Source organism: Tiliqua scincoides, chromosome 6 (genome assembly GCF_035046505.1).
Source record: "Tiliqua scincoides isolate rTilSci1 chromosome 6, rTilSci1.hap2, whole genome shotgun sequence".
In the NCBI taxonomy this organism is placed as follows: domain Eukaryota; kingdom Metazoa; phylum Chordata; class Lepidosauria; order Squamata; family Scincidae; genus Tiliqua; species Tiliqua scincoides.
In genome coordinates, this window is record NC_089826.1 from 47,754,955 (window position 1) to 47,777,352 (window position 22,398).

Sequence of the window (22,398 nt, forward strand, 5' to 3'; positions counted from 1 at the left end):
TTAAAAAAATAATAATAATAAAGCAGTGTCCTTAGCCCATCACTGCATGACTGTAACACAGCAGCAGGGGCATAGTACTCATGACTTGAGAAAAGATGATGGCCAGGAACATGTACTCTGGGCTTCTGCCACCCTTGCCATTTTGGTGAGCTCTTGCTAGGGCTTGTGGGGGTGGCCACCAAGGCAGTTAGCTGAGGACCTTTTCAAATCTAGAGCCAGCCCTGATGGTCATCCCTATCATGCCCTGCTTGTGGGCTTAGAGATGCATCTGACTTCCTTTTTTTGGAAGCAGACCAAGGTCCACCTAAATTTCATATCTGATTCAGCAAGACCATTCTGAGGCTGGTTTCATTCTCCACTTAGGCAGAGAAAAATGTATGTCGGAAGTGTTGGACAGTCACTGACTTTGGAAAAGGCACTATCATTCTGAAACAAAATTATGCAGGCGATGGATTGACAGAGAGATCTGTCACCAGACAGCACAACGCCAGAACCACTAAACATCCACTAAAACTGAGTGTTCTTCCATTTTCTGCTTAGAACAAATGTGAATTTGCTGCCACATCTGAACTACAGAAAATTCATAATGAAATAGACCAAGTTAATGAATTCAACTTGTTCTTAGCAAGGAATTTGAAGTACTGTGAACCCTCCCTCTTCGGGTCCTGTATCCATAGATATAACCATCCACAGATACAGAGGGTCTACATGGGTGTCTCCGGAGGCCTCTCCTGGGTCAAGCTGGGCCGGCAATCCACTGTATTGGTCGCCATAGGCCTCACAATGGCCTCCAGAAGTTACTTCTGGTTTTCAGGCAACTTCTAGTTTGATCCAAAGTAGTTTCTAGTGGCTTCTGCAGGCATTCTGAGGCCCACGGAGGCCAGTGGCCTCTTACTGGCCTGGCATGACCCAGGAGAGGCCTCTGGAGGCTCCAGGTAAGTAACTGTGCAAGCTATGGGAGTGGACCCCAGCATCCAAGCTATGGGAGTGGAATTTCTTATCTGTGGGGGGAGGAATCTAGAACCAACCCCATGGATAAGTAGGGCCCACTGTATTTTGTTCTTCATTTGGAAAGGGGGGAAATTGCATGTGCCTTTTGGCTAATGAATATTGTGTGTAACGATTAAGCCATGCTTCCCCATGATACCTGAACTGGGTCACTGTTCTACATTCGCCTTATATTAGTCTAGCCTGGTGGATCTTTGAAGTATGCTGAACTCATGGTGGCTTGGTTGCAAAATGGAATCTTCACATGAGCCAGTTTCATGTGACTCTTGTTGCATGAGACGTCTTCATATAATTGTTTGTCCTCTTCCCAAAATCTCATGCGTACATACTCAGATGTACACGTGGATCTTTCACATACGGGGTCTGCCCTATTTTCTAAGGAGGGGTTGGCACTACAGGTCAGCAAGTTTGCCAGTTTGGTAATTGCCACCCAAACACACTGATCATATCAATTGGACATAAGCATGAACTATAAGAAGGAAAAATCATGTTGGATGCAAATACTGTAGTTTCATTTGTTAGAGGCTTCAGAAAACCTGCACAGGCTAAATTATGCGAAGTGCAAAATGTCCCCAGTTTGCTATTTATATTTATTTATAAATGGCTTATCGAATAAACCTAAAAAGTGAGCTGCACTTTGAGAATATTGTGTTTTTTCCATTCCTCTTGATGTGCACTTTCTGTCTTTTGCAGCATCCAGTTCTAGATGAACCCATTGCAGAAGCTATTTGCATTGTTGCAGATACTGATAAATGGACAGTCCAGGTGGCTACAAGCCAGCGAAAGATGATGGACAACATGAAGCTTGGCAAAGATATCTTGGTGTCTAGCCAAGTGTCCTCTTTATTGCAATCCATTTTGCAGCTTTACAAACTTAACCTTCCTGCTGACTTTGTAAGTACTCATTTACAAATAATGGCATGCAGTTGGTATTGATTAAGCTAGGATGTGTCGCTGGTTTCTGAGATGTAGGTATCACTGGATTGACTTCTTAGACCTAATGAAGGACAGTGTAGTGCAGCAACCAGTGGCTTGCAGGCAAGATCTGACCTTCCAGCCAAATTCATGCAGCCCATCATCCAAAGTTCAGCCCATGCAACATTTGACTTGGAAGGCTTTGCCTCTTACCCAGGTTGCTGTGCTGTGCGGAAGTCTCCCAAGCCAAGCTCCATGTGGGCTGCTTCCAGGTGCTCAGCGACTCAGAAGTTCAGCAATGACTAATGACATCACTGCCAAATGTCTTGCCTCTTTAAAGGAAAAGGTTGCTGACTCCTGGTGTAGTGAATACTGTTTTTCCTCTTTCTGCTCATTTTGCAGAACTGAGTATCCTAGAAATTTCCTCCTTTGACAACCCTTGCTTGAAAGATTCAGTCTCTCTAGGGGTCCTTTCTCCTTTTGCCTTTCAATCCAATCTGGCAAGCCACAGTTACACCGGTTGTTCTCTGTAACTTGTAGGACCAACAGGAGAGAGTTGCTTACAACTTTAGCTCTCCCATGTGGCTGGTAAATATTGGGGAGAGTGAGTGGTGCAAAGAATCATATGCAAGACTAAACCATTCTAATTTCTGGCATTCCTGATAGTTGGTATTAACACACACATTCTCTCTCTCTCTCTCTCTCTCTCTCTCTCTCTCTCTCTCTCTCAGGACCAATATAAGTAGATCTTTACATGGCTGGTCACTCTTGTATTATTTATAGTCTACCATATGCTATATAAATGGGTGTGTGCTGCCTCCCAGGTTCAGAAATAGTATGCCTCTGGATACCAGTTGCTGGGACACAGTCCTCTGATTGGCCACAGTGGCCAAATAGGATGCTAAACTAGATGGGCTTATGGAGCGATCCAGCATGGCTGCTCTTGTGTTCACTTGGAAAAGAATGCAGGGCTTGTCTGATCCCAGGAAGAGTTTAGGTTCTGTACACTGCATCTTTTAACTAATGTGTTGTGTTCTACTGAAATGATCATGGTGAGGCTTCCCTTCTGCTTTGCAGTGTATAATGCATCTTGAGGATCGACTTCAGGAAATGTACCTCAAAAGCACAATGCTGTCAAAATACTTGCGAGGTCATACAAGAGTTCATGTGAAAGAACTTGGAGTAGTATTGGGGTGAGTTTTACTGCTGAACGTCCTTGTGAAGTTGGAGGGTTCAGTTCACAGCAAGGTAGTCATGTACTCAGTACTCTTATTTTTTTAAAGTATTGTCATGTGTGTATAAAGACACTCAAGTGTGAATGTCTTTGTGTACCATTGAGCCATCTGGAGATCAAACAGAGCTGTTAAATGTAAGAAAATAGAACAAATTCCTTGCCTCCACTCTCTGAAGCAGTACAAATGAAATTTGAAAGGGAATAACTATAAGGAATTAAATCAAATTATTGATGGGAGTAACTTTATGGTTCAAAAATCATGGAGGGGCAGGAGAGAATTTATCAATTTCAGGCTGTTCTGGGTGTGAGTGTGAGAGAGATTAGTTTGTCCTGAATGTCCTCTTCCTGACAAGGTGCTTGAACGACTGGTGCCTCCACACTCTGTTGGATGAGGCTGATAATCTGGTTTCAGATTTTGTTCTGCCACAGAAGCTAGCCCTGTTCAGGCAAACATCTCCTCGCAGTCAAACTCAAAATACTGGTTCTGACCTTATAAAACCCCTTACTTGAAACACATATATCTTAAGGAGCATAGTCTCCCACACAAGGTTCCCAGGGCCTTAGGATCTACTGGTGAAGCCTCGCTCAAGGTCTTTTCCTTCAGGAGATAAGGCCTTCCTCTACCAGGAATGAGGCCTTTTCTGTGGTGGCTCTGCACTTTTTGGAGTATTCTCCCTTAAGAATGTGTTCTTTCCTGGTCTCCTTTTTGTCAACAGGTGGATACATTCTAATTTTTTTGGACATTTGGGGATTAGTGGAAATTCTTGCTGTTCTTAACATCACCTTTATGCAACATGTGTGTTATAGAAACAATATAACATTTATAAGAATTTATTTCATTTGTATTTTTAAGGCTGAAATCCTATCCACATTGACATGGGAGTAAGCCTCATTGACTATAACAGGATTTACTTTTGAGCAGACATGCATAGGATTGGGCTCTAAGTGGTTTTAAATTGCCTTAGGTTACCTTTTCTGGTGATCTGCAAACTAGGTAGGATAAGGGAGTTTAAAATTGTTCTGAAAGTCTGCCAGTTTTGCTATTCCCCTCTAAAGGCTATGCCTGTGCGCATTGTTAGTTTCTACTGTATATAAAACACTTAGATCAGTGGTACTCAAACTGGTGGGTCGCAATGCACCAGCTAGTGTAACAATACCTTGTTCCCTTTAAGAGGCAGGCGGATAGCAGTGAAGTGATCCCCAGGATCACACCCCTGTGGGGGAAAGGGGGCTATTTTTAAATGTATGTGCTCTCAGGGTCCAGGTGGGTGTGGGGAGCTCTGCAGAGCACTTGCAGGTCTCCCTGCAGCTTCTAAATAGTGAAAGTTGCAAGGGCAACAAAACCAGAAATTCTCACTCACTCACTCACTCACACACACACACTCACACACACACACACACACACACACACACACACACACACACACACACACACACACACACACAGGCCCTGAGAGCATGTATGTTTAAGAATAGTCCCCCTTCCCTTCAGAGGCATGATCTTGGGGATATCTTTGCTGTCCCCACCCCTGCGAAGACCTACCCCAGGAGTAAAGCTCTCGGGAAGTTTGAGAACCACTGACTTAGATAATGAATGGTATGGAAAATCACCTTGATCTCAACTTGTATGTTTTACTTTTCCACCTTTTGGATAGAAGCTCTTGATGTATCCTAAGAAGTGATAGTGTTCAGTTTGCCACGTGACCCACTTCAAAAACACTTACAGTTGAAAAAGAAAAAAATACTGCACATTCAGGACAGAAAATCTTTGTGAAAAAGAAAAAAAGTTTTGGTTTTCATTAGTGAAGGGCTGAACCATCCATCTTGCATTGGGTCTGAATCAGAAATATTCATCTTAAGAGTGTCTTACTGACAACACTTTCTGGCTAATATAATTCTGGTGTTAACCTCATTTCCAGACCTCTTTTGCAGGATTGTGTTGTGGAGTAGTGGGACTTGTTATGGGTTCATCTATCACTAAACATCTTTTCCCTTCAACACGTAATCCATACATACTCTCATGAGTCCCTTCCTGATCCATGTAGTTGCCCGGCAGCACATCAGTATTGATTGTGTGTGTGTGTGTCCCAACCTTGTCTCTTTGTTGGGTTCGTTTTCTTACCAAAGTCACCCAGGAAAAGTGCTTTCAACTGTACAGTTTGGGATATTCCCTTTACTTGACAGAATGTTGCTTTTTGACACCACTGTGTGAGCTGTTTGGCTTGTCTCTCTCCACATGCCAAATGGGAAATGAACTGTGAAGCAGAACAAAACAGGATGACTTAATAGGACAGTGCACTTCCTATGATTACTGGTGGGAGCGATTTAAGATCTGTATCATAGAGTTGGCCAGAAGGTGCCTGCACAGAGACCAGTAGCTCCAATAGTAATTTTAAAGTCACTCTGAAATTTTCTACCTGCAACCTCAACTAGTATCAAATCCAGCCCACCTTTGTTTGTAGCATGAGCAGCATGTTAGGCAGAATGTACTCCCCCCTCCGTGTGTGTGTGTGTGTGTGTGTGTGTGTGCGTGTGTGTAAAAAACAAGCCAAAACTGAATTACTGTACCAGTTGCCATTTTGTAATTTGACCCTATACCCCATGTCACTTTGCAACATGCTCCACTCCCCAAAGCAATCGTTTTGCTCTAGTAGCTCCTAAGGCTCAGCCATTTTCAACCACTGTGCCGTGGCACACTGGTGTGCTGTGAATGGTCCTCAGGTGTGCCATGGGAATTTGGGAGAGGGTCATTTATTAGTAGGGTCATTGGGGGATGTGAGTCTCCCACTGACAGCACAGTGTGCCTTGTCAATTGCCCAAAAACTGATGGTGTGCCTTGACCACTTCAGTGCCTTACTTTAGGGTAAGACCCCACTTTAGGGTCTTACTCCTGGGTAAGTGTGGGTGGGATTGTAGCTTAGGATTGTTAAACATTTTCCTGCTAGATTATGTCACTTCCTGTCATGACATCACTTCCGGTGGGTTCTGACAGATTCTCATTCTAAAAGTGGGTCCTGGTATTAAAAGTTTCACTACTGTAAAGGAACCAACAAACTTATAATCTGTTGTTTAAAACAATTTAAGAGAATGATTAAAACAATAAAAACAGGGGCAAGCAGAAAGGAGCACATAATAAGCAAGCAAGCCGAACAAAGGGTTACTATAAACCCGGAGAAATTTGAAAGAAAGCGAACTGAAACAGAAAAGGTCTTGACTTCCTACATAAAAAGCTTCAGAGTTCCCCATATCAGAGACTAAATGGATATAGGGAACTATGAAGCTATGTTAAGTTTCAGGGATCTCTTTGGGAGTTGCATTGCATCATATTTCTTGTTTTGTTCCTATCCTGGCTGAAAACCCCTAAGGTGATACTTTTAACTCTTTCATGTAATATGCATATGTAAATGCATATTGAACATTCTCTTTAATGTTTGTTTCTAGGATTGAATCCAATGACTTGCCTCTTCTGGCTGCTATAGCAAGCACTCATTCTCCATATGTTGCTCAAATACTCCTCTGACTAAAATCTTGAAGGCAGAAGTTCGCCCTCGCAAAGCAAGTGGATTTGGGGGTGAAGACTGGACATGCCAGACCACGAAGAGACGGGAAACAGAAGATGGCAAATGACAGCGGTATATTCTGTCACTTTTCCTCTTCTGCATTTTGTCTGGATACTTAACAGTAGGATTTAAGTTTACATAACCTAAGACATTCAGGTTTTTTTATACTGTTCTTGTAGTATAAACTATTCAAGAATGCATCCTTGTATTTTAATGGACAAAAGGATATAACACTATTGGCAGATACACTGCTTACACGTGGCTTTCAGCCAAACAAAACAAACAAGTACTGGGTTTCCTACTCTTGCACTTGTTAGTGTCTTGTTCTTCTGAATTTTTCCAGTGGGGAGCTGTAAGCAAATATTTACATAAGCATTCCTATAATGTGTTTGAATGAGAGGATGATGAGTTAATGCATGTGACGCATGCTGGTGTTCATGTGTTAACTGCACTGACTCTCCTTGGAACAAGGCACTGGAAATTCAGCAGCTTGGTATGTTGTGAAGTTGGTTGTTGGGTCTTAAAATGGGCAAAAGAACCCAAAATACCTGCAGTTGTACCGAGGGTTATTGATGGAGAGGGAAATTCTGAATCTGCATCAGTGCTGGATAAAAATTATACTCTGCTGGAGACTGGTTCCACTTCTACCACAAACTTGCCTCATTGCAAATGCTACATTCCAGTGTCCTGGTCTTATGAAAATGTTAGGCAAATATCCTAATACTCCTGTATTACCAACCCAAAAAAGCATTTGTGTGATGCGCCTTAAGAGCCAACGTGTTGATGAACCTGGCAAGTTGTTTGGGTTTATTTTAAAACATACTTGTTCTATTGCCCTGTGAAAAGAGATCACTTTTGAGCCGTACTGTAAGCAGGAACAACTTTGCTAAGCAAATGAATGAAATATACACGAGAAACCCCAGAGGGTGTTAGGAGAGGGTAGCCATAGTAACAGTTGACACCGCAATTCATTTTGACAATTCTCAAGTGTCCAAAATGATCCCATAGAACGTTTTGCACTAGCCTCTGGGTGCCTTCCAGTCTTGTAGGTCTTAATTCTAAGAGAAAAAGTTGTGATTTTAATTTGGAAGTTGATCATATCAATCTCTTATATTCCTGTACTTTTGTACAACCATATAAATTTTGAGTTTCAAGCCTAGGGCTTGGCTTATGGGAAGTTCAAGATAATTGTTAATTAGAGTTTTAAGCTTACTGCATGAAGCTGGAATAAGGAATTGCAAAAAGTGTCTGGCTAGCGCTGCGCTAAAATTTATCCACTTGTCCTAAGGCAATCTTATCAGACTGAAAATGCTAAACAAGAATAGAGAAGTTTTGTCATTTGTCAACCGACATGAATTGGTGCTGGCCATTTCTAAATACCATATTTAACTACCAGTTTTAATAACACTCTCTTGTTCAGGGCTTATCCAATGTTCATCTTGTCTCATTGCTTCTATGTCCTTACCAATATTTTCATGGGAGTACTTAATTTTACAGAACCAGATTCAGCCTTCTTTGTTTGTAGCTGCTAGTAAATATCCATAGCAGTATTGTTCCTGTCCCTGACCTGCAATTCTTCTTCTCACAAATTAGCTTCAAAAATCAATTTCACTCAGAAACCTTTTGTTCTGAATGAATTAAGTTTCCATTCTTCAGACAGATCCACACTCACAGGGCTTAAAAATACTGACTCCATGCTTACATTGAAGTCAAGGGGTGAATTTTGTTGGCAATTCTCAATTGTTCTGCCTTATTCAAATTTTGAGGTCCTACATGTCCCTCTTTGTCTAGGTATCCTGCCTCTGAATAAAACCTGAATGCGCATTATAAAAAAAAAACATACTGTTCTTTACAATTCATACACTGAGAGATGGCCCCAAATTGGGATAGTATCATTTAGTAAAAGTAGCTTTAGCCTAGATTTGAGGCCAATCAAACCTTTTCCTTCCCAATGAAAATAAGACTACCTCAGTTGATAGAATAAGCTGCCAGTAGGGGGCTACTTCAAGATTGTGCACCTGTCAGATATTTCTGAAGGGTTGTGCTGAAGCCTTGACGGAGCAAAAGTTATCCCCCTGAGTGCCATGGCGATCTTTCCTACTATGCTTTTTAGTTCTGGTATTTAATAACTTTTAATAATGATATGAATCTACACAAGAAAACACTTAAAACTGACCATGACAGGAAACCTTGTTTCAAAGCCTCTTATTTTCCTTGGTTATTTTCACAGTATTTTGTACAAAAAAATTAGCATGTGTTTTGGTTTCCTGAGTTGAGAGCAGATTTTTTCAGAGTTCAATAGACTGTATTTTGCAGTGTGTGTGTGTGTGTGTTTTCTTTTTTGAAATGTATTTTAAATTTTCATGAATTGTGGCAGAAAAGAGAAACTGGTATCTGATTGTACAAGTTCATTTAGATAAACAATTTTCTAACAAATTTGAATGTGGTCAAGCACATAGCTTGATGCCTAGAATTCAAAATATTTATGAGATTCCAGGTATGTCGTATGAAATCAACATCTATTCTGGAAGGCTTAATTTGATTTTTATAAACTTTCCACCCCTTTTTTTTCCTCATTCCCCACCAACCTGATAGCGGTAGAGGTGGAATACAGTGTCATTTAGAAACAGCTGGAATTGTAAAGATACTAACAGTTTCGGTTATTGTATCAATGCAGCATGGTGGATTGATTAGATTAAATAACATGGAACCATACTGGGGAAAGAAATGTAAGGATATGTTGCTAGGATATGTCTCCTCCCCCCCCCCCCGAATGCAAATAGTGTGTGTTTGAATGAGTACCAATGTCAAGCTGTGGAAGCCTCTTGTTTTAAGCTGTAAATGTACAGTTTCTTTCTGTGTCAAGTTTTGTGGCATTGGTGCAATAAATTTTATGAATTCATCATAAAATGGGTTTCTGTCACTTAAAAATCTTTCCTTTTTAGTGTGTTACATTCAAGCTGATAGAAACAGCTAACTTATAATCCACAATGAAGCATTCAGAAGTTTAGCAAAAAATTTTGCTTGACCCACTGACACAGATATGATTTGTAAAGGGAATAATTCTGTCTAACAAAAATTTTTCTCATACTGTATGTTATAGAAACAAGAGCTTTGAGAAATAATTTTAGTCAATTAAGAAATGCATCATGATACGAGGCTGTGCATATTCTACATGCTTCTAACTTCTCATGTTTATAGGGCTAATTTTGCAAACCATGAACATGGGATGGGTCAGAATGATTCTTGGGAATGAGTTGCAGGATCCTCTGAACAGCAGAAACTAGAGCCAAATTACACATTCAGAAATATCAGGTGGTGTGCACCTTGCTAGACGGTACCACTTCAGACTGCAGCAGGCTGAATATGTGAATGCTTCCCTTTATCAAAAGACATCCCTCCTGCCCTTGCTGTACAAAACTAGTATAGGTGGGCTCCTGTATCCATGGATCTGGTTTGCGTAACACTCTGGTAACTTATCCAGAGATCGGGGACAGGGACTCCCACTCCCAGGAAGTACTTTTTTAGTTGCGTAGTAGTGCTTGCAGCATGTTTCTTGCTTAAACATTCTTGCTGAACTGAAGAACAGAATATGTAGGAAACCAACCTGCACACCTGAGATTGACTAACAGGAAGAGTTCCTACTTCCTGTTAGTCTCTTTGTAGCATGCAGGCTAGTTGCTTGCACGTTTGGTTATTCCGTTCAGCAAGAAACACACTGCAAGTGCTACTACAGAAATAAAAAAGTGGCCCCACAACCATTACAGTACTATCTAGATAGCGTTACCCCGTAGCCACAATTTCTGCATCTGCAGGGGGGACAGACGGACAGAACCTTCACAGATAAAGGGGCCTTCCTATATCTAAGAAAGGGGTTCCAGCCTAGTCTCTTCCCTGTTCTGCTAGTTTTCAGTGTGCAAGAGGTTTCTTTGTTCTGTGACGGCCTTTTGTTGGCTGCAGACTGAAGAAGGAATCAGAAGAGCTGTCTCATCGAATATTTCTGAATGTTCCCAACTACCAAATAGTGTGACTAGAACTTGTGGCTACATATGCATACATATATTTGAATACCAGTGTTGCTGTTTAGTAGGTTGTTTGACCTGTCCTTGGTGGAAACACTTCACCAGTGTTCAGTTGCATTACTGTGTGAAACACCTTTCAAAGTGATCTTTAAAATGCATCATTTAACAGGTAGAATGAGCTGTGGTCATATGCTGAACAATCAATGAATTGAAAAGGAAAATCTTTTCAATGCACTTATGCTGACTGGATATTCTTGAGATATAAAATTGTGTGTTTGAATGTCTCTTTAATATTTCTAATGCCCATCACAATGTTCTGTATCCTTGTTTCCCATCAGGATGAGAATTCCATGGTGAAGGAAATGACTGCTTACAAGGCCATGCTCTGTATTCCATCTTTAGGAAGAGCTGTGGCTCAGCAGTGGAGCACATGCTTTGTATGTAAAACATTCCAGGTTCAGTCTCTGGTATCTGCATGTAGCATAGTGTTTAAAAGCCTGGGGAACCTCCATCAGTCTCTGTTGACAGACCTAAATAGATTATTGGTCTGGTTGAGTTTGACAGCTTCTACTATCCTCATGGTTTCTCTTTTAAAAATGAATTTTTCCACCCAGCAAAAGACAACAAAAACAGAAATGGTATGATCAAAAATTTTAGTGACTTTTAAGAGTCATTTCCCTCCTCCTCAAGCCCTCTCCACAGTTGAAGTTCTGAAATGAAAGAATTGCATGGTTATGTAGATCTATTTATACCTGTTGAGGTACATGGGTATAAAGAGAAGTCTTTTTCTCTTTTGCTACTAATGCATTTTCACTTCTAGCCATAAAGATTGATGGAGTGGAATGAAAATATAGGATTCTTGGGGGGGGGGGGCAGCTGAGTGCGTTGACAAAGAAAGTACAAGGCTTTGACCTGCTTCTTCTGCCAACACACAAAATTAACTTCAAGGCCACATGTTGATGATCTATATATGCTGGCAAACTATAAAATGTGTCAAGTCACAAGCACTTGTCTCTTTTGCCAGGTTGCAGGACTGGGGGATGGTCCTGAACTGCAAGTAGTAGTGAATTGCTTATAGCCAGGGATTCTGCAAGGTCAAGACAGTGCAAGGAAGCTTATGAGAGACTGTCTGTCAAGTCTTTTAAAAATAAATGTAATCTCAGCTAAATTGGATTTCTTGTATCTGGTGTTGGAGCAATCTGCCAAAGTCCCTTTAGAGGGGGATTTCTCCATGCTGATGCTAACAAAAAAAAGTTTCTACACTGAGAATATGCTGGCAGGCTTGCAATACACTAAGAATTGGTTTCAGTTGGGAGCACTTAAAAGTGAAATTGCAGTATATCTGCAGATTAAACTGTGGGAAGGAAGATTTCTGTTACCCATCAGGAAAGTGTTCTTAACTGTAAGAGCAGTTTGGCAATGGGAGCAAAGGGAAGTTGTGGGTTCTCCCTTTTGGAGGTCTTCAAGCAGAGGCTTGACAGACACCATTTAGAGAAGCTCTAGAGTGGCCATTCTTAACAGGAGCCATATTCCCCCCCCCCCCCAGATGACCTGGAACATTTGAAGGAGGGGGCCACACACCTGAAACTGAAAACAATAGAAAATCATTTATCTGTTTGTGTCATATCCTTGTTGGACAGGGGCCTCCTGGAACCTGAAAAGGGCTCTTAAGGGAAGTGTAAAGGGAAGTGCCCCCCCCCCCAAAGTTGAGATGGCCTCTCTGGAGGATTTTCTCGCAAGGGGTTGGGCTAGATGGCCTTGAAGGCACCTTCCAACTCTGATTCCATGATTTCTCAGCTCCCCCCCCCCCCCAGCCTTCTCTCCTTGGCTTCTTAGTGGCCACCTTGCTAAGAGTTCACACCTTGCTAATAGTCTGACTTCCACGTGTTTATTTTTAATGGCTAAACTGTCTTAGTATTTAAGCTGCTTGCACAGTCTCAAATGTGACACCAATTGGTACCTATCTATACAATACAGTTGAAGACAATACAAGAAGAAATCGCCCTACCTTCACTCGATGAGACAAAGAATCCATGCTATCAATGGCCAGCCTGGCAGGATCATTGCCGTAGTAGCCTGCCCTCCCCAAGACCTGGGGATCTGGAGCGGGATGTATTTTCCACCTACGTTATATGATTAATAACAAATTAGAAATAATGGGAGCATGTGTCAGTGATCTTTATATACTGAATGTTCTTATCATTGTATGCTGACTTGGAGGTCCTAATTATTTGAAAAACAGAGGATAAATGTGATGGGCAGCATCCACTATGCCCCTCTACCAAGGCAAAGTTTCTTCCTTTGCAGTACTTGCTCCACAGGAGGGGAAACTGTAGGTGCCACCCATTAAAAACAATTTTACTGAGCAATCTTACTGAGGGTGTGATGTATTACACTTCACTAACCTGTGGTGATGCACACCTCTGATTACAGCCACCAAATTTTATCACCTGTTTGTCATTTCAGTACCTATATAACATGGCACAAAGGCAGATCCAGATCATGGCCCAAGCAGAATTTCTGAAATCATTAATCTTGACACCTGGAGTAGGAGAGTTATTACATTCCCAAGGGTTGACCTCTGTCTTCTGCCATGCTTGATTCAGTGAATTTTAAACATGAATTTTGAATCTCCCCATGCAGCCTGTAGCTGGCACTATGAAGGGACAATGACCTATTACCAATTCAAGTTACCACCTTAGAGCACAGCTATTTTTGTTTTTAGATGCCATCAATGGCCTTGCTCTGTCCTAGCAGTTGACACAGGAGAGAAAAAATCATTCATATTTCACCAGGAGTGGATAACTAGTAAATGAAGTGTTATCACGCTTGAGTCAAAAGAATGGAAGTTGGTAAGAATGTTTTTGTAATTTGTAGACAACTGTACTGGCTTCAACCTAAACACCGATGCATTCATTCTCAAACAATATGCTTCTTAGCAGTCATGGTAGTGTGTATTCATATTCCCTGAGAAAATTCTTGTGTAAAGTTTTAAGCATTTAATAAGAATAATGCTGTTCTAGCCCAGTCTTCAACTAAAGTGATGGGAAGTATCAAGCTGTTGGAGAGCACCCTCTGGACACATTCTCAAAACCTTGTTGCAGAAAGCAAAAGCACTAACTCTGCTCTTTGAAGGGTAATTGTTCTGGCTTTATAGACCTGCTAGCTAATAAATATAAATCTTCCATTGTTTCATGAAGTACATTCAGTGCTCACTGTCCTCCATGGCTGTCACAACACTGTTGATGTTGTATTGTGCTACAGGTTGCTGTTAAGATGTGGCACAATGTTGGAACCATGGAGCAATGTTTTTGTTCATTAAATTTCTTGTTACAGGATTGCTAACTTTCAGAGAACTGTACACATGTTACAGGGATGATCAGTGGGCATATATTGTGATGTGCCCACCAAATTTTAATTTTGATATGGTCACATGTTTCACTGATAAAGGAGATAATATAGACTGCATTCATTCCCCAGCTTTCCTTACCTATCCTCATACCCTATGTTTCATAATCGTGAAGGACTGTTCAGTAATGCCAACTTTTGATATAGGACTTGGTCATCCATGAGAGGGTCAGATACTGCACTGCACCTTCAACTAATCTCAAGGCAATATAATGGTCCCCAAAACCTCAGAAGTTGACCAAGTCTAACACGTTCTATCTGTTGCTGGCCCTTCATACCTGAAAAATATTTTTTCATTATTAGGCTACATATACTACAGCAGAGGTTCTCAAACTTTGAGGGAGCTTTACTCTGTCAGTAAGTTCTTGTGGGGGAAGGGCTAGGCACTGACGCAATTCTCAGGATCGCATCGCTGGGGGTGTGTGTGTGCTTTGCACTCATGTTATGTAGGCAGGGCTGCAGGAGGTGCAGGGAGCCCTGTACAGCGCTCCCAGAGGCTTGGAACGTTCACTAAAAGCGGGCGCAAAGCACCTCCTGCAAAAAGGATTTCCAAGCCTCAGGGAGCGCTGTGCAGGGCTCCCTGCACCTGCTGCAGCCCTGCCTTCTTGAAGTAAGTGCAGAGTACCCCCCCCCCACCTCCCTTGAGAATGTGAAATTTTGCCACATTAACAGTCTGTAGGGTCCCTGCCCTGGAGGAGCCTGGAGCAGGCTTGTTCCACCCTCAGGGAGGCCTCAGATTGGTGGGAGGGGGTTCCAGCACCCTTGTCCTCCTCCCTAGCACAGCTGCCAGACCTGGCCTAGGAGCTGTTTACCTCACAGCTCCCTGCTTCAGGCTGACTGCCTCTCATCCCTGGCCTTCCTGTTTTATGGAGCAAGCCTGCCCCCTTTGGCCCCTCCCCTTCCTCCGGGTGGGGCAGAAAAGGCCTTTCCTGTTCCTGGCTTGTTTGCCCTGCCAGCCCCCTCTGGCTGGTTGGGGTGAGCCAACCTTCTTTGCTCCCTTCAAGGCCAGGGAAGCCTCCCCACCCTGCTCCAGGGTAAGTCGGGGGTCAGGGCATCTGGGAGGGGCCCGGACACAGTCCAATCCTAACCAGTGTTATTCTCTCAGGTAAATGTGTAGTGTATGCTTCTTTCACATGTAAAGGATCGCAGCCCTAGTCTCACCTTCCTAAGACCACTTATTCAACAAGCAAAAGCCAGTAAGTTCTTATGAGAAGATCCTGTCAGCTATCCTTTGATCAAAAGCCGTTCCATTCCATTGATCATTGCAAATGAACCAAATATATAATATGTGCACCGCTAGTAAAATAAAATAACATAATAATAACAGTGTTTATATTCTGCTTTTCAACAAAAAGTTCCCAAAGCAGTTTACAGGAAAAAAAAATCAAATAACTAAATGGCTCCCTGTCGCAAAAGGGCTCACAATCTAAAAAGATGCAAAAGAACACCAGCAGGCAGCCACTAGAAAAGACACTGCTGGGGGGAGGTGGGCCAGTTACTCTCCCCCTGCTGAATAAAAGAGGAGCACCCACTTGAAAAAGTGCCTCTTACCAGTTAAAGTGGTGAATTATGGATTACATTGGGTGAACAGAAGGTAGAGCAGGATGTACTGGTAGGGTGATTTACACTAGATCAGCAAGAGGTTTCAGCCTCCTGTTCATTTAATGATAGCAGCAATGAAGGAGAAGGGGGGGGTTAGAAAAAAACCAATCAACCTGCTGAGACAAAGAAAGATTTGGAAAAAGCAGGAGTGGATTTTGGGTGCTTTCTAGGCTTGTCCTGAAAACCAAGTCCTAGACTAAGTATGTGTCCAGAGGCACCCTGTGACTGAATGCCAAGGATCTGTCCATCCCTGGACTCTATTTGCATCTAGCTCCAGATGGTGGTACTCAGGGTACTTCTATTTTTTTTTTTTAAAAAGGCAAAAAAGCAAAGTAGGTTTACAAGCTTGAAATCTACTATTCCTGGATTACATAATAGGATAAGATGAGCTGTCAACTGGCAGGGGGAGGTTAGTGTGAACTTCCAAGTATTTGCTGGGCTAGAGTATGTTATGTTAAACAGTTTATTAGCTTTGAATATCCAAGACTATATACTCTACTGAATGAAATCAATGTGATATGAGGAGGTACAGTAAAGAGAGCATGAGGCCACCCATTTCTTCTGGGAAGGCATTTAACCACTCCTTTAAGAATTAGCTCTCATTTTCGTTAAATATGTCTAAAGGATTAGAGAGGGTTAAGAATAGACTGTAGCTTTCCAAGCTTCTTTTACATGTTTAAAATATACCATTTATAAATGTGATGAAAATATGTTTATCTCTTGCAGCAAATCTACTTAGCTCTTCTGGGAGAGGGGGGAAGAAGGGAGAGCACATTATTCCCCAGCATGATGCTGTCTAATGCTAATACTTGCGTTAATCAGATGTTTAATGGTGCTTATGGCCCGGGGGGGGGGGGAGAATAATATATTCCATGCATTTGAAAAGCCTGTCCTCACACTTGGGCTGAAATGGTTGACAAATGCAAAGATTTCCAACTCTGTGTGTATGTGTGTGCCCGTGAATAACTGACAAATGACATTTTATGCTGCCCTCGAATGGGGAAAATTTCTCAGTTGCACAGTGATGTCACAGGCACAATACTGATTGCTACTTATGGATTCCAGCTGGGCTTCAAATTACTCTGAGGTAATGCAACCTAAGCAAATCCTATTTTCCTCTTCACAAGCAGCTTCCAAAAGAAACCTCCGTGCCAAGGACTCCTCACTAAAAATCACTTCTTGTTCAGGGGAATATTGGTTTGGCCAAGTCTATTAATTTTTTTTATTGCTGCAGTATGTCCAGAGAGTCACAGTCATCAGAGATCCATATTTCAGTATCTGCTTCTGTTGTTACACAGGATGACTCAGACGAAAAAGTTTACATTTCTTCTAGGTCTGGCTTGGAAGGCATTTTAATTACCACCAGTGTTAAGCTAAGAGTATTAATAAACCACCTAGTATTTACAGGAATTGTTCCACTAGGAAAACTGAAAATAAATGCTTTGTTTTACATGACTAATGCATGAAGTGTGGCTGCATACCAGCATCCCTGCCACTGGTGAAATTAGGATATCTCCGTATTGCAAAAAAGAAGTAAATAGTCATTATGGTGAAAACTATGTGGATAGGCTTCTATTAACTTACTGTGTCGATCATATTCGTGGTAATCCTTACCTCTTCATGGAGGAATGTCCTATGGGAACTTTTGGCTTTTAAAAAAATCTCCTGCCTGGGTAGTAGGCTGCAGTAGGGCCATAAGAATTCATTTGATGCTTTGGGTGCATATATGTGATGTACTTACATGCACATATATGCTGCCAGGTGTAAGAGAGTAACATAGGGTATGGCTTCAGATAGCTCAGAAGAGAGCTATTTATTAGTAAAATATTCTTTGGAAAAAACAACTATTTAACTGAATTCTTAAAGCTGTCATTGCTGTAGTTGGTGACCAGGGCAACCCAGCCATGAAGCCAGTTGTGAACACCTCATTTCAAGCAGCAGATTGGGGGAGGGGTGGCAAATTAGCAAATCTGCTCATTGTGTTCACCCATCCACTTTCCTCAGCCCACCATCTTCCCGGTGGCGCCCATCCTCTTGGAGGGTGGAATTATCTCTTCTGCAACCGTTCTTTCCCTGAACATTGAGGAAATGGGCAGCCACCTCTCTCCCCCCATGGCTTCCTGTAAAGTGGCCTAATGAGGAGAAACAGCCTGGCATTGCTGCAGAGGATGATGATGGGGTGTGTGAGTGCTGACTGGTGAGGGAGGGCACACACTATTAGGGAATGGTGGCAGAATTCTTTGTGGGGGTGGTAGCCACTTTTATGGGCAGTGAATCAACTTGGACCATCCTATCAGAGACAATTTCTCAAAGATGACATCATTCTCTGCCATCATAACATCTCTTTGCCCATCATCTCTTTGCCCCTCCTAGAACCATTAGGAAATTTACTACATTTATATAAAGCCTTCCTGCTTTGGCATTCAAGACACTTTGCAATTTAAATACTTCTGATTAACCATAAAATTGCATATCTCAGGCCAGTGGTAATCTCTTCAGGGGCTGATGATATGAGATCCCCTGACCTGCGTGCCTCTTCTTCCCTCATGGCATACAGATCTTAAGTTGCCTTAGAGGGGGAAAGGGTTGCCCCATATAAAGTCCAGTTTCTAAATTGCAGCTCCCAACTGAAGTTGTTGAAAAGATCTACATGGGCACTCCATGCAGTTAACTGTAATGTTTCTAAAAGCTCTTGCTTTGTGAGCGAGCCTAAATGGGCACCCAGCACCTCCATGCCATTGCTTGCAATTGTTTGTGATGTGCAGCACTTGTTTGTAGATGCCGCTAAGTGTTTTGGTTGAGAGTTGGAAAAGTGGCTTTTAAACTATCTGCTGATGTCCAAAGTTGCTGTAAAAAATCTTTCAGGAGAAGTTTCCGTGTGAGAAATGTTGCTGTATGTTGCACTCACAAACGTGGCAGGAGTACTCCAGTGATGCCTTTGAAACATTTTTCAAAAGGGTCTTAGATTTGATGAAGCACCAGGATCAGTAGGAGGAAACTGAGAAATATGCCTAAGGGCAGAGGTTCATACATTTTTGTTTTGAAACTATTGAAATCCATTCCAAGAGTTTCAAATGAAATGAGCTAGATCTTTAAGTATAATTTTCAATGTAGGAATAAGTGTCAGGAAAAGAAAACACTCTAATGAAGAAAATTAGGTTTTTTTTCCTTAATTGGGTATGTAGGCAAGGGATGGTGGTGCCATGACAAGTCCTTGCACTTAAAAATATACCACCACGCCACTTGCTAGGGTAGAATCACTACATGCAAACACATGTAGCAAAAACCTGTTGGAACAGAGCAGTTTCAGAAAAGAATGATTTACCACCAGGAAGTGGCAAATGGGGACATGATATCCAGGCAGATTTAGAGCAGAAACTTGCTAAGAGGGGACAGATAATTTTTCCCTCTTCTCTAGTTATTTAACTGCACCTCCTTTTCTCCAGCCACTTTTCCTCTTACAGGAATCCAGAAATGTGCTTACCCATTTGAAGACATGTCTAGAACCCAGCACAAAGAAAGGAGAGAAGAGGAGAAGAAAGTGGCTGGAATGGACTAAAAAAAGTTGAGGGGAGCATGTAGTCACCCCACTCCTCTTGCCATGTCTCCACTCCACTTTGCTCTCTTGTCTACCATAATAGAAGTGACTGTTGGAGTTTCAGTATAGATATCTGCAAATAAAGTAGTACTAGATCCTCTTAGCATCCATTTTCTTAAAAGCAAGGAAATTGAATAGCAAATCTTCAGAGCTGCAAATGCCTGCCTTTTCTGTCTAAATCACAGTTGCTTAATTTGAGCTCTGCTGCTTTCCATTGAAGCATCTTGAATCAGGGCTGATCTTTGGAATTCTGGGCAAGAACAGCAGGAGTGAATGAGGACTGAATGATTAGGCAGTTAGAAGTAGATAAGGCTGATTCATACAATGCGTTTTTCATCCATTGGAGTACTCCTGGCCCTCTCTCGGCTGAACACCCCTTTTCCTAATCATGTGATATTTTGAACCTGCCTTTAAGTTAATATCTGTATATGGAAACAACAAAGGCAGCCATGTTTATAGACAAAATCTGTAAGCCCAAAATTAGTAATAACCAAGATGACATTAAATGCTTTGCAAAACAAATACTTGCAACATCAGATTTTGTGTCAGTTTTGGATGGTCCTAATAAAAGTATTACTAGATCTTGGCTTTTAGACTTTTGTTTGCATATACAAAGAGTCATGGAAGCACTAAGTAAGATACTCCATACAGAAGCCACTACAGGCCATAGCAATTGTTGCTGCCCATATTCTTAATCACCCAGCTCAAACAGTCCAAATGAGTGTGTGTCCAACGAATGCTGGGACTACTTGCATGGCAAGTTTGTTGTGTAAATTGACCTGCAGAGTGTTTACAGTATGAGCTGGTATGGATGATATTGCCCAACTGGTCTGCCCAAACGTGTGAGGACATGTGTGTTTGGGGTCCCCTGGCATCTCATCCGATTGCTGCATAATCGTGTGGGGAAGTGAAATGCCCTTATTATCGCACAGCATTTTTCAGTACTTCTGTAGAGTAGTATTTTAATTGTGCAATGAGGGGCAGTTCAGACATTTCGCCTACCAGCTCTTGATTATGTGCCAGCAGAATGGCACTGTTGGCAGAGGTGTGTGCGCCAGAGACATGTGGGCAGGGAGGCAGTGATGCTTTTTGGCGGTGATGCTTTTGAAAGGACTCTGGTGTGGAGGCTCTGTCTCACCTGCCTCCCCAACCACCGCACGTCCCTGGTGTGCGCACACATGCAAATGCTCTTCCCTGTGGGCCTTGCTAGTATCATCCACATCAGCCCACTGCCATGGAGTGCAGCAGGGGGCCAGACAAGACTCAAGGCAATCTCTGAAAGATGAGGGTACAATATTGCTACACAACAGTTTGGAATAAAACTCCATCTGCTCTGCCATTTATATACATCTCATATCCAGTTGGCCTATTTATACATAAACTAAATATTACAAAGGCACTATAAGCCTGCAAAGATCTCCTCCAAAATAAATCTGAATCCCATCTATGCTTCCCTCCTGGAAATCATCATTACTCAGGGAAGTTGAGAGCACATGTAACAATACATTTCCACATCCATGCACAATCAGTATAGTCATTCATTTTGCTGTGGTTCTTGAGCTTTGGGGTGGAAGAAAGTTCATTTGTGTATATTTAGATGCCTGAGTGGGGGAGGGAAGGCAGACCCTGCATCTATTTATTCAGTACTATGCAGAAGGAAAACAGAACGTGCTGCTAATGTCCTTGCTTTTTTTCAGTTGTACAGTACATGACATGCAGTGACACATTCCCATTGCAAATGTACAATAATAATTTTAGGTGGATGAAAATCTGATCAACTGAAGCTCAAGTAACACATCACGTGCTACGCTTGTTAGCAGCATTGTCCTGCCAAGAAAAAAAAAATACTCATCCATCTGGTCATCCCTGTATGCAAGAAGCAAAACAACATTTAAAACACATTTTTTAAAAAAACCTGTTTATCCACTGAATTAGCCTCAAATGTGTGAGAACATGATTTAAAATCTCAAGACTTGCAGATGTTAAAGGAACTAAACAAATATATTTCTATTTCAATATATGTGTTGCTTACAGCACTTTTAAATCTCTTTGTAGGTTTGCGTAATTGCACACATTGCTCATGATTACCTTCTGCTGTGTTGAAACAGATGCACTTTTGAGAACTATATATGCAAATTATTTCATAGGGATGATGTGGGCTTGCATTCTTATCTTCAAAGTGCTCTTCTGACTCAATTTACCTTGGAGTTAAGATGGTAAGGTATTGGGTAAGGAACAGAGAAAGATGTGGATGGTATGTCCACTCTTATATGTTTCACCTGAAGGTTCTCTTCAGAACCAACTGGTCAGCAAGATTAGTGACATGCCAGAAATAAAGCAGAGAGAGAGAGAGAGAGAGAGATGGATAATAGAAACAGAGCGATGAGAGTTAAATAAATAAAAAGTATAGAGAGAATGGATGCTGTGTCACTGACAACATCCTATTTAATCGGTACACTTGCAGCATATAGACCAAGACACATACATCTATTGTATTTGTTTTGTTTGTGGATTAATTTTTTGCACAACGTCTATTTCTTATACTTAAAAAAACCAAGTAAATCTGTCTGTCATGTAGAAGTGAAATGCTGAATATTAAAGTTTATACATCACAGAACCATCTCACAACAATTGCTCAATAACTGAATTTTAGCATTTATTTTTAGCTCCCTTCTGGTTTGTTTACTCTCTTACAGGACAGTTTCTTAATAGCGGTATGTTCTACTGACAGAAGCCGGTGGGCCCTCCTCTACCAATTAGGCAAAGTATCCACAGCAAATGTCTCATGTATGTGGCCAGTGGTGTTGCTCGGGAGTGTGGGGGGTGCAGGTGATGCACATGAGGGTGTGTGTCACCACTACTCACCGAAATTTTTTTAAATCTTGGTATTTTTGAATAATACCATCATGTTATATCAATTGATGTGTAATTTTATGCAGAATGCAGTGAAACAAACTGCATTGAGGCATCTCAATTCTCTCAAAAGTTAGAGCCAAAAAACGAGTTGGGCAGGGTAATGGTATTCCCACACCCCTGGGGCATTGCCCCTCC

General features: G+C 41.7%; 2 protein-coding genes across 4 annotated transcripts in view; one reads left to right on the forward strand and one right to left on the reverse strand.

Moving 5' to 3' along the window:
• FNIP2 (folliculin interacting protein 2) overlaps nucleotides 1-9,044 on the forward strand; it is a 55,307-nt gene extending 46,263 nt beyond the window's left edge. For both annotated transcript variants that reach the window (XM_066631668.1, XM_066631669.1), the window contains 3 exons: nucleotides 1,702-1,902; nucleotides 3,001-3,116; nucleotides 6,599-9,044. In XM_066631668.1, the coding sequence (XP_066487765.1) occupies nucleotides 1,702-1,902; nucleotides 3,001-3,116; nucleotides 6,599-6,677 (396 nt within the window). In that variant the 3' untranslated portion in view covers nucleotides 6,678-9,044. The remainder of the gene's footprint in view (nucleotides 1-1,701; nucleotides 1,903-3,000; nucleotides 3,117-6,598) is intronic.
• SPMIP2 (sperm microtubule inner protein 2) overlaps nucleotides 7,702-22,398 on the reverse strand; it is a 36,862-nt gene continuing 22,165 nt past the window's right edge. Inside the window, exons 4-5 of one of the 2 annotated variants that reach the window (XM_066631674.1) lie at nucleotides 12,748-12,862; nucleotides 7,702-7,775 (exon numbers count right to left, since the gene is read on the reverse strand). In XM_066631674.1, the coding sequence (XP_066487771.1) occupies nucleotides 7,770-7,775; nucleotides 12,748-12,862 (121 nt within the window). In that variant the 3' untranslated portion in view covers nucleotides 7,702-7,769. Of the gene's footprint in view, nucleotides 7,776-11,377; nucleotides 11,450-12,747; nucleotides 12,863-22,398 lie in introns of those variants that run through there. The other variant, XM_066631673.1, reaches the window with a different exon arrangement.